Below are 12,031 nucleotides of genomic sequence, written 5' to 3' on the forward strand. Positions count from 1 at the left end.
ACCTGTATACGGGGCCAGGAATCTACCTACCGGCGTTCGGCATCGATTCTGCCGTCTAGTGGTAGTCTCTTCATAGAACAGAGGACACAAGCAGGCCAAGTTTGGGTTTATTCCTTTATTAGATGTTAAGAAAAACCACAATGAAACAAAATAATTTACTCAGGGTGTCCAAGAAATTATAACAACTATTTAGGACTGATGATAACGAGGCAAATGGAAACTGGGAGGGTTGGGAATGAAACCATGAGGAAAGATTTTAGTGCTGGATGTTCTTCAGACTGTAGAAAAGCAACACTTTTGTTCCAAATGCGTACATCCTGAAGCATTCCGTCTATTTTTTTTTAATTTTTTTTTACTTAAACATGCCCAAACAAAAAGGTAGAATTACGCGGAGAAAAGGTGTGATGCAATGCTCTCAACTCCATTTTTGTGTGCACATCAGTCAAGATTATCTCACTGAATTAACCCCACGCCTCCTCATAAACCAATATATCAAAATAAAAACAGGGAGTGTATGGGCACATGCCATGTTCTGACTCCACGTGTCTCACCAAAACACTGGACGTGCACAGTGTTTCCTGCAGAGGACACATGCCGAGGCATTGCATAGGACTCAGGGCACCTGGACTCACCTCCACATTGCTTCTACTAATCACAATGGCTTTTTTTTTTTGTTGTTTTTTTTTTTAGGTCCTCGCCGTCTTCAGTAAGTTGGGGAAAATGCTCATGTTTCTGCTCTAGAATCAACAGGTGGATAATAATGCATCATCACAGGTGGACATTAATGCAGCGTGCATGTTAAAAAATTCCTGAGTGTACGATGACCGTCAAAGAAAAGGAGACAGGACCCTGAAGTTGGAGTGCCTTTCATTCAGCAGCTGGGTTCCGTTTCTCTGAGGTGTTTGGGCTCATCTTCGAGCCCGTCCTCCTGCACTAGTGCACGCCCACGCTGCCGCTGATGGATGGTGACTAACCTCTGATGGAGGGATGAGGATGATTTGAGTTTCGTCAGATTGTCCTCAAAAACAAAAAACAAACAAAACAAAAAAAAAAAGTTCTCTGCAGATGTGTCAGGTCACACTGCAGGCTCTTCAACCACACCTTGGAAGGTGTCTGAACCACAGGTTCCAGAGTTTGGAGGCGGTTACGATCTGGTTTGCATGGTTGCAAATGTAGCTATCTGCATACATCATAATTCTGAGATGCGAGTTCTACTCCAGGCATTCTGAACCAGGGCCTACGCAGGTTCTGCTGCTAACACAATCCCGCACACACGCACAGCGAGACAACAGCTGGATATACTGTAAACCACGTCACAGAAAAGCCTTTGTACCTCTGTAATTATGATGCCATGTTTTTGGTTCCATCGCCGTCTCGACGACACAAATGGTTTAATGATTCTACACTCGCAGCTGGACAGCGGAGCGTGACTCCTGCATGTCCTGGGGACACTGAACTGAAAAACACAAACCTAAATTTACCGTCATCAACTTAGAACTCACTAGCAAATAAAGCCAAGCCACATGAATGATCAGGCTAAACGTCCCCCAGCTTTTCACACGTCTTCAAAAGAGAATCAGAAAGTCTGACAGTGTGGACTACAAACCGAGCTAGCCCGTCTACATCGGTCTGGTGAAACTGCAACTTGAATTCTGAACAGATTTATAGCACCAATATTCTGTACCATGTTGACAAAAGCCAAACGCATCTGTGAGCTGCGACGTGTCTGCAGAAATGGCCGTCATCATGTTGTTGAAAATAACGTTTTCTCTCCAAATTCTCTTACAGCATTGCATTTCAAAGATTTTTTTTTTTTTTTTTTTTAAAACAAAGCCCTACTCCTTTCCATTTTTAAATGTTTTTCCTTTGTTTTTAGTCTCACAAACCTGACTATAACTACTGCTAGCTTTTGTAAGACTACCACCATTCACAAAAAAAATAAAAATAAAATCAGACTCGTTTATGATAACTTTTCACACACTGGGAATTCTGGGATATTCAAAAGGAAGCTGCAAACATTTTCTACTTGACATACTTCACATTCAGAAAGTCAGCCGCACAAACTTTAAACTGGCAAATTCTTACACAACTCAAAATAGTTTTCAACAAGCGTGTTTAGCTTTCTGAACACGGGATGGAGAAGTAGATGATGCCACAGCGGCGGGCTGGGCTGGACTGGAGAGAGAGGAGTGACGGACGCACATGCACAACCATTCAGACGTCACTAACAACCAGGATCCTACTCTACTCTGAAAGCAAAAGGGTGGCATCCAAATGAACGAGGAGCAAACTATCTATCAGTGGGGTTGGATCAGAATAAGTGTACAGAAGAATCAAAAGAAACCATTTCTAAATGTATCAGCACATGGCATCACTCTGTTCCTCATTCACTTTCTGTTCAGCTGATCGATAACACAATGCTTTGAAGATTGGAAACCAGCCGAGCTATTGGCTGGAGTTCAACGGGGTGCCTCACGATAGAAGCCGACGATATCGGCTCTCGGAGATGACCCTGAACCTTTGCTGGTAGAGCTCCAGTCCCAAAAAGGGTTCCTCTCCACGGCGCCAGTCCCCCTCAAATGTGGCTGCTCCCTGTGAAAGGAATTCAGGTCAAAATGATTAAGACTGATGTGAATTCGATATCCCGCTCATTTAAAACCAGCAACGTGTCTGCCAAATCCTGTCTCCACAGGCCCGGAGTCTCGAGCAGGCTGGGAGTGATAGACGACATCTAGACGTTCAACCATTCGCCTCTGCCTCAAACCACATTGGAAATGTACCTCTGATGATCATTTATGAGCACAGGAATGGCGTGGCATGACGAATAATCCTGTGCTTCTAATCACACATTCCCTACGTAGGAGGCACTCTCATGGTTTTGGCTAGGAGAGAAGAAACTTCACACACACTACAGCCATCTCCCAACTCTATCTGGGGTTTTCTATCCGGTTAGGACTCACTGAGGTGACCGGCGCCTTACCTGTACACTGTGATCCAGGAAAAAGGGGGGAACCAAGTGTGTTCTGCCACCAGCCCGGGCTTTGCTCGCTGCCAGCTCCTCCCTGCCCACCTATGTTTATTCGAGGGAACTGAAGAAGACAGACGACAGGTCGTCAGGAGGCTCGGCCTGCAGGTGGAACCACGGAACAACAGATTGAAACAAGCCTCACCTCTGGCGCATTCCCAACAAAGTCATGAGGGATCCCGTACTGAGGGACACGATCTGCTGGTTTTTCTCCCAAAGCTTCGTCCTTCTGGGCCTGGCCCAACGAGACGACCGTCTTCCCCCCTGCACCGCTGCAGTCCAAGCAGTCCTCCTGCTCAGCGATAGGCAGCAGACTCCCGGAGCCCTCCTGTGAATCCAGAGAGGTCTGGGCACTCTTCTCCATGCCAGACTTCTTCAATCTGGGTAGAAATTTACCAGATTCGAGTTCTGACTTGCCGTAATAAGGGCCCTCGCACTCTGCGTCCTCCTCCAGAGGTTTGAGGTCGGCCTGAGGATCGTCAAAGACATCCACCGGTGCCGAAGCAGGAAAAGCCGATTCCTCTTTGTCCGTCTCAGCCTCCGAATCGCTCACCCCGCCTGGAGACAACTCCGAGGCCGATATTGGTCTAAAGTGGGTCCTGGGGGAGATGCGAATGGCCCTGTACTGCGTACGGTTGATGCCGTATATTCGGGAAGGGAAGGCTTCGTTCTCAGAGTCCGAGCAAAGAATGGATCTGGGTTTGAATCCCGGGCTGAATGAAGCCATGTCCTCCGACTCAAAAGAGCACTCAACGTGGAGGACTTGAGAGAAGGGATTGTTCAGGCTGAACGAAGCAAACGGATAATCTACGCCTGGCTCCTCGCCACGCAAGCGTCCGTAGGGTCCGAGCAAATCTTCATGGAAGATAAAAGAAAATCCCTTATTCAGTCCTTCTCCACTTTCTCTAATGGCCTGCTCGCTCTGTCCGAAGGACACGAGGGGCCTCCACAGGGGCCTGTGTCCGGGAGCAAAGCAGCTGGCAGTGTTCATGAACACGTCGGTGCCAGCGATGGTCAGCACGTCAGAGCTGGAGGTGGCAGAGGCAGCACACTGCAGCAGATTACTCTGACCATCACTCGGAGGCAGAACTGCCCAACTCTTGTCCCCGCCTAACGTCTTCAGCTCTCCGTACACCCCTCCCAGGATGAACGACGTGCTCTCTCTGTCCGAGTTCAAGTCCCAGGGCTTGGACGGAGTGGTGTAGTCTCCGGCACCATCGATGCTGGAGAGTTTATTTTTGGCTAAGTCCTGTTCCTCTTTCTTGCTGTCCCAAAGATGGTATTCTGACCGCTGCACCGCTTTCTTCTGGGGCCCCTGGATCTGAACGCCTTTGGCCTGCACCTCCAAGCAGCTGCAGCAGTAACCGCCCGACTCGTCCGAGAACAGCCCCTCACCTTTCTCTGCCCCCTGCTGAGACCTCGCAGGTTTGTCATGTCCAATTGCAGTCCAAATGTCCTTTATTATCCCTGAGCTGTAGTCGTCGCCGCGTTGGTTCATGTTGTCTGGGAACACGCCGGTGCTGTACCGATCACTGTCGTCCTCCTCCAGTGCGATGCCACACACAGACTCCAACTTGGATTTTTTGGTGAAGGATTCACTGGACGCTGTGCTTCCACTGACCTCCTCACGTTTATGGACAGAGTTCTCTTGCAGGAAATCCAGGATTTCGTCCTCCAGATATGTACCAGAAAGAGGAGGGATCACACAGTCGAGCTCTTCGCCGCCCATTTGAGCAGAATCTTCCGTCTGAACGTTCGCCTGCTCGTTGTCGGAACGAGTCTCTTCCGAGTGCGACCACGGACTGCAGGTTCGCGTTGAAAGGTTAGAACAGTGTTCCGTTTCTTCAAAGGCACTATTTTTGGTCCATATTAACAAACGAGACTGTTTATTTGAATGAGGATCGAGACAGCTGCTGGAGTCTGTGTTGTTTTCATGAACGGCGGTCAATGAGTCGCGGGGAAAAGAAAAAGTCGGGCTGTCGTACTGCAGCTCGAACAAAGAGAAGCAGGACGTATTCAAACCATAAGCTTCACTCGTGGCTTCAGGAGCAGCTGGCTCTTCCACAAATCCAGATATTTTGCTCAGCGTGAAGGAAACACTATCCAGAAGGGGAGACAGGCGGATGGGAGAGTCTCCCACAAAGCTCTCTCCGTCTATGTCTTCTGAAGTAGATGGTGAGTAACATCCCCACACCTGAGCCACATTTTCCTCCATTAAGAATCCAACCGATCCCAAAGCTTCCTTGGAGTCTGCCCGTATTGCACTTTTCCCTTGCTGCTCCAGACCATCTAACACTAAATGACAATCTGCCTCCACGTCTCGTTGCTCTTTGCTTTTCTGTCGAATCATGTTTAAGATCCGACTCTCTTGAACAGAATCTGAGGCACTAGTATCCAATATGGATTGATAAATATCAACTTCATAGAAGTGAGTGAATTCGGACAGATGCTCGTCATCTAAATCTCTACTATCCTCTTGCTGAGGGAAGCTTGAGGTCCCAATGAGTTCAGATGTTTCGTCTTCGCCTTCACCGGGCCCTTCCACAAAGTGACCATCTATGAACGAACCTGCAGCTAGGTACGCTCTATGGTAACCCTCGCTGGCGATACAGATTCCTTGGATTTTCTCTGGTAGTGTTTCCATATCTGCTGACAAAGCAAAGCCCTCGGGAAAGTCGGCCTTGCTGCGATATTTTGTCTCCAGCTTGCTTTGTCTGCTGCTGAAAGGTACAAAATACTCTGTGATGGGCTCAGTGTACCAGAGTGGCTCCTCCATATATTCCTTCTTTTTCAGGGCCTCCAGCGTGGCCTCTTTCGCTTCTTTCCAGCCTGGATCTTTATGAATCTCCTTCAGCAGTCTCTTGCCCTTCTTGTAGAACTGTGGTGGTTTCACTGGGCACCCGCTGGTGCTGCTACTGCTTCCTCCTGCATGTCTTCGCTCCTCTTTGTCAGTGACCTTCACCTGTCCGCTGTTGCGTGTTTTCTTGTTTTTCGTAGCCTCTCGGGACCTGTGCCTGACTCTAACTGTCCTGCTCCTGGATGTCTTCACGTCACCCTGGTTCCCACTTGAGCTCGATCCTCCCTCGCTGGAGCCTGAAGACCAGGATCTGGGTCTGTACTTGCCCTCAGATCTTTGCCTCATTTGCCTCTTTGAGTGAGCGCTGGATTTCTTCTCTGCTGACACAAAGCTGTGGTGCTGATTTTCCTTCTCCTTCTTGCTCCGTCGCTGCAGGCCTCTCTCGCTGATGACAGTAGTGACCGTACCACCCGACTCGGGGTTCTGCTCCTTCGTCCCCTCGCCTTCGCTGTTGCAGTCCTTTGGAGAAGAGGTATCTGTGCTGGTCTGTGGTGCTGCGGAGGACGACGAGGTGGAGTATGCACAAGCTTTAGCCTTGTTCCACACCGTCATGATCTCTTGGAGACAAACAGGCTTCTCTGACAGAGGGGGAAAGGCTTCGTAATACCTGCCAGGACAAAATTAAACATTTACAATCAAGACTTTCATGTGAATGAGTAACAAAAGGCAGGAAAACTTACATTTCCACCTGATCTTTAGAGGAGGGAGAATCAGCTCGCTCAGGAGACTGACAACCATCAGATTTCTTTCCGATCTGCTTTTCTTCTGTAGAAAGATCAAAACGTGTTTATTTTTTGCTTAGCTATGCTTTCATCAAATCTAAGAAGTGTGTGTTGAAGTGCGTAAAGCCAACCTTTCTGTTTGTTTTGGATGTCCTTTAGCTTAGAGCAAAGCTCTTCAACCAGGTTCTCTATTCCAGAGTTCTGCATCAAAGAGGACAAACAGAAATCAAAATTTCAGTCCCAATACAAGGCACCAAAGGTTTAAATAAATAAGTGGGAGTCCATAACAACAAGTTATGTTGTCTGACATGGCTGCTGCAACTCAGTCACCGACTTCAGTAACATGTCAACAGCTGAAACATGCATGAATAAGATGATTGTGGATGAAAGGCAGAGTTAATTCATCTTGTTACAACAGGGCAGTGTGACCTGGGGCGGCAAAGAAGAAAAAAAAGACACTTGTGTCCTCACACCAAAGGCTACATTTATTCCCTCTATTTTAGATGAGAAAGCAAAGCAATACAGGTTTCCAATAAAGAAGATGGCTATCTTCAGTTGCTCGTCAGTGACGGGCAACAGTCAGACATTCCAGCTTACTCATTTGCTCTGTGCAAAAAAACTTTGTGTTGCATCACTGTGCTAATACAGGTCAGCTGACTGTCCCTGCTGCACTCCTGAGCTGTGCGGCAGTGTGTGTGTGTGTGTGTGTGTGTGTGTGTGTGTGTGTGTGTGTGTGTGTGTGTGTGTGTGTGTTAAAATAGACCGCAGAGTCCGTCCCCAGGGAGGTGCTCCACTCTCTTCCCCTCCTCCAGCCTGGGCTCTCTACAGCTTTATGTTGTGTCATTCTTAAAAAGGTTGTCAGGCAAAACTATTATAATATAAATAGCATTTATTCATGAAGGAATGAAATCAGTAGGACTAAATCACAGATAGGCTGAGACGGCGTCATTTGTCATGTGATCTCTTTCCCAATACAAACTACCGTAATTAAAAACACAGGTTTGAGGCTTTGAGGACACACAAAGCCAGGGTTCATTTGTTTGCACATGTTTAGAGAATAAATCCTCCAGATTAAACAGATATGTGAGACGTGATGAAGCCTGGATCTGTCCGATAAACACTGTCAGGTTTGAATGTAACACTTACTTCATCAGATGCAGAGCGGAGGCATTGCACAGCAGCTTGTTTCTTCATTTCCTCCAGACTCAGGTCAGTCCCACCTTTCTTCTTACTCTTGCCCCATTTTTTCCCAGTTCCCTTCTCCCAGCCCAGGAAGATGTCATTTTCCTTTAAAACACACAAGTGCACAGTCAATGCAAGTACTCAAACTGGTGGAAAACACTTGAAAATTGGAAAAAAGAAGATTTTTAAATTCAAGTTTATTGTCATATGCACAGGAAGGGTCACAATGAGAAGTTCCCTTCACGAGACTCTAGTAGACAACTAAACTAAAACAACCAAAACAAGTCATTGCCCAATACATTGTGGCAGAGCCATATTTGGTCTGAGACTTTTTGATCAAAGCCATGGGTATTTGATGTTTGGAACATTAAATACCCATCAAAAGGTCACAGTCCCTCCAGAATAGGACCAAAATTAAATGATCTGTTCCTTGGCCCATTATCAACATTTCCTGAAAATGACATTAAAATCTGTTAATTAAACCATTATTTTGCCAATAGACAAACAAATGCTAGCTGTCACAACCTCCTTGGCAGTTAATAAAGGGCTTTCTTTAAACATTACAGGAAAAAATGCTTTAAGGAATCAAGAAAAAGAAAATATTATGTACAATATACAAAAGGGTTTACGAGCCATACATTACTGTAACAGAAGTAGTGCCTTCTTTCCTAAATAAAGCTGCTCTTGGGCTGAAGATGAAGCAACACCATAAAAACCACCACAACAATGTATGTAAAGCAGTCTGAAATGCTGAATGTGTAGGATCTCACCTGATCCTGCAGGTCGTAGTCGTAACTGTCATGTAAGAGAAGGCTGAGGACATAGCGGGTGTAAATCATAGCATCAATCCCACACTTCTCAAGCTCTTGGCCTAGCCAGTTTTGGACCGGACCCAGTGACTGGAGCAAGGACATCTCTGTGGCAGGAAGGGAACCCACAAGGGGGTAAGAGCAAGACAGGCTTTTAGGAGGAGCTGGACCGTCCGAATCGGTGCTCACTGGACGCATGAGAACTCAGGTTTTGGCCATTCTCAGGTGGAGCAGCGGCATTGTGATGGTAGTTACTTTAGGGTGGATGGAGAAGAGCAGAGAGAGGAACACAGCAGTCACTCTGGCAGAGAGGACTGAAGGGGGTCTACATGGGGAGACATGTAGGATTTTTTTTTTCTCTTTTTATTGCTTTAAGCAAAAAAGGGTAGCTTTATTCGTCAGGCATGGCTTATGCTGCTGAGCAAAACACAGACTGTGTTTGCCTCTCAGTTGGAGGAGTCCATCGTGGAAAGACGTCTTACTTCACCGGCACGACCTGCGACAGAGCAAAACTGCATCAATATATGTGGAATTGGCTCAATGGCTAATCTAATCATTCTTTTGTTAATCTCAGCCCAACAAAGAGCACAACAAATGATGTGATTACTGCTTTAGGGAAAAGCAGCTCCCGACATTTTAAAGTAGCAGTACGGTTGGAATAGCAACAAAGTAATAGATTACACTGACATAAAGCTCGTGAGGAAGTAAATGCTAACATATACCTAACCTTCACTCTTAAAGTTTTAGACAGCTGCCCATTAAAAAGGAAAAGCACACTTGTTATTCCACTGCTACTGCAGTTATTTTTTCCTGAATTAACATCAGAGAGGACTCTTTCAAAGACAAGCTGTGCCCAGCAGCTAGCAGCCAGGTAGCGGGCAGGGGAACTCTTTCAGTCCGCCGACTCTTCTGTGACTGCACAGGCTTGGGAAACAGTGGTGAAGAGCAAATGGAGGCTGCGCTCATTTGATTGGCTGGCCTGGCTGTCACTCAGCGGCGGCACATCGCAGGTCAGAGGCGTCAAAATAAGGAGCTTTCCTGCACACAACCATGGCGTTTCAACAGGATCTTAGACGGACATCGGGGTAGTCCGTTAAAGTATCGCCGTTGAAACGCTAAAATAATGCTGCTCGGTGTTGCGTCCGACTGCTAGCAAGTGAATGCCGAGCATACATTCCAACTTTATCCCCACCGCCAGTGACTTGGCGTGTGGAATGGAGCTAAAGTGTATGTCACAATTTAGCTCCAGCAGAAGCGTCTTTACTTTTGCTGTACTTTGTAAGTGTCGGTGTCCAATGTGACGTTTTTGAGCTTCAGGCTGCAGCAACACATAGGTTCCAGGATTAATACATTTACTTTTAATGTCAATTTAGCGAGAGCGTACCGCTGAACTGGGGGTCGAATAAAATGTAATTGTCAGCTAATGTCACATTTACTTGCGGTATTAATGTGGCGTCACTTAGCAAGGTTAGCCGGACCACCGACCTTTAGCTAATGAGCCCTGTTAGCCGAGTTAGCTACGGAGGATCGTCCGCCGCCTGCATTTAGACGCTTTAATAGTTTACGTTTATATAACATCGGCTAAGATGAATCGGTGTCAGTATCGGTGAAATAGAGAAAATCACGCCATCCGAATGTTACATTAAAACAAGTGTTATTCGAGCAATAACGGAGACCGCTTTACACGGTGACATTACAGCCCTGACGTCTCTCCGTGTAATAGTTAGCTAGCAAACGGCGACCGGGACCGGTGGGCCAAGTCCAAACTTTCTGTCCAAACGTATTATCCAAAATGGCAAACGTTTAAATATGGCTGATGTCCCAGATTCGATGAAAGTCGGACAAGTTTAGCTTTCACATTTTATTGTTGTTGTGACCGAGGGGGCGGATAAGCGGCTGTCCCGGCAGGCGTCCAGGGGATTGTGATACGCTTTCGTTTCAAAATTGTAAGACTTACCAGCTCAGTAGCGACGGGACAAAACCCAAGTGATCGAAAAGAGAATTAATATATGGCGTACTTACCTGCCGTAGATTGAAGTAAAGAGAAGCAGCGAAAGGGGAGCGGCTATTTCTCTCCCGCTGCCGTTCCGAGCTCGGGCTCTGGAATCCGCTGCGGTAGCATCGCGTTATCACGAACGCTGACAAGAAATGGCGCTGGTTTCACGTCTAGGGCTTCTCCAATCGCGTAGCGGAAACTGGCGCCATTTTGGGTCAATCAAGAGGGAGGCGGAATGCGAAAGAAGCTTGACAGCGAGCCAAGATGTCCGAAACAGGAACTTAGTTTCTTCGTCGAATGTCTGGCCGCGAACTGCGCCATCTTCCGCGTTCGTATCTAGGCAACAAGACAAACTTCTGCTGACCGATCAGTGTTGGTTTGATTCTTCCGCTGAGGTATTGCATCAGAAGCCTAAGTAGTACTTAAAATAAAACTAAATACTGAAGCACACTTAACATCGCGAGAAATTACTGTTGCTATGAAAATGTATAAGAACTAAGAACACATTCCTCCCTCGTGCATCTGCCAACATACCAGTTAATAAGATATTCCTTTACTCTCCATTGTATTCCTGTAGTTTTTGCCTATTGTGATCAATATCACCCTCGTTGTTTATACCATGCTGTAACAATGGCACCTTTTGCAGAGCTGTTAGCTGTTGTTGTGTCATGGTCTTGACCCATGTCCAGACTGCAGGTCTGAATGGTGAATTCAGATGTTTTTTGTTCAGATACAATTTTTTTGTTAGGTTGTTCACATTTCTCTTTAAATTGTAGCCTATATGTGATTCCAGTGTGAACTGTTGACTGTTCCAAACTGACCCGCAACAATAACAATACCGCCAGGCCCTGCATACTGTTACACCAAAATAAGTGGAGGATGTGAGAATCCTCCCTCTTAATTCAGTTGAAACCAGAAAACAGCAATAAGGAGGGCAAGAATCAAGAAGAACAAAGCCAAATGTTATATTTCGGCTCTTTGCGGTGCTATGGCTGCAAAATCGGTACCGTAGGCGTCCTCCATTGGGGGAAAAACTGACCTGGTCATTTGCGCCAATTTGCCTGGACTCTGACTGTAGCCTTAGAGGCGCTTTCTAGGTAGCTGACCTGGTAACTCTGAACCTGTGTGTGTGTGTGTGTGTGTGTGTGTCTGGGTTGGGGGATGCATTTACCAGTGAAATAGGCCACCTGCCCCCAGTCAGAACTCTATAGTGTGGCACAATTTATTTGCCCTCTGACCTGGGGGTGCTGACCTCAGGGATGAGTTGAGATCTATTGAGCAGTGGATTGAACCCGCATGAATACACATGATTCTGCGCCTCTGCGTCGTGTCATCTGTCCGCTATACCTGCTATCGGCTCTATCTGTGTGAACGTGCATGAGAAAACGCTAAAAGAAAGGGATGAGTGGTGAAAATGTGTATGTTAATAGGGGAAATGTC

At 46.7% G+C, this 12,031-nt stretch overlaps 1 protein-coding gene across 2 annotated transcripts; it reads right to left on the bottom strand.

Moving 5' to 3' along the window:
- Positions 1-100: 100 nt before the first annotated feature.
- kiaa0232 (KIAA0232 ortholog) lies at positions 101-10,774 on the bottom strand. Of its 2 annotated transcripts, none has more exons than XM_011606462.2 (8): positions 10,618-10,774; positions 8,557-9,091; positions 7,751-7,891; positions 6,736-6,805; positions 6,563-6,647; positions 3,171-6,489; positions 2,981-3,089; positions 101-2,592 (listed from the first exon to the last, which is right to left on the bottom strand). In XM_011606462.2, the coding sequence occupies exons 2-8, from the start codon at positions 8,791-8,793 to the stop codon at positions 2,576-2,578; spliced, it is 3,978 nt and encodes a 1,325-aa protein (XP_011604764.1). In that variant the 5' UTR covers positions 8,794-9,091; positions 10,618-10,774; the 3' UTR covers positions 101-2,575. The 2 variants fall into 2 exon arrangements, with proteins under 2 accessions (XP_011604764.1, XP_029696954.1); XM_029841094.1 differs by lacking the exon at positions 10,618-10,774 and adding an exon at positions 9,323-10,585.
- Positions 10,775-12,031: the final 1,257 nt, after the last annotated feature.

Source organism: Takifugu rubripes, chromosome 8, assembly GCF_901000725.2.
Source record: "Takifugu rubripes chromosome 8, fTakRub1.2, whole genome shotgun sequence".
Lineage (NCBI taxonomy): Eukaryota > Metazoa > Chordata > Actinopteri > Tetraodontiformes > Tetraodontidae > Takifugu > Takifugu rubripes.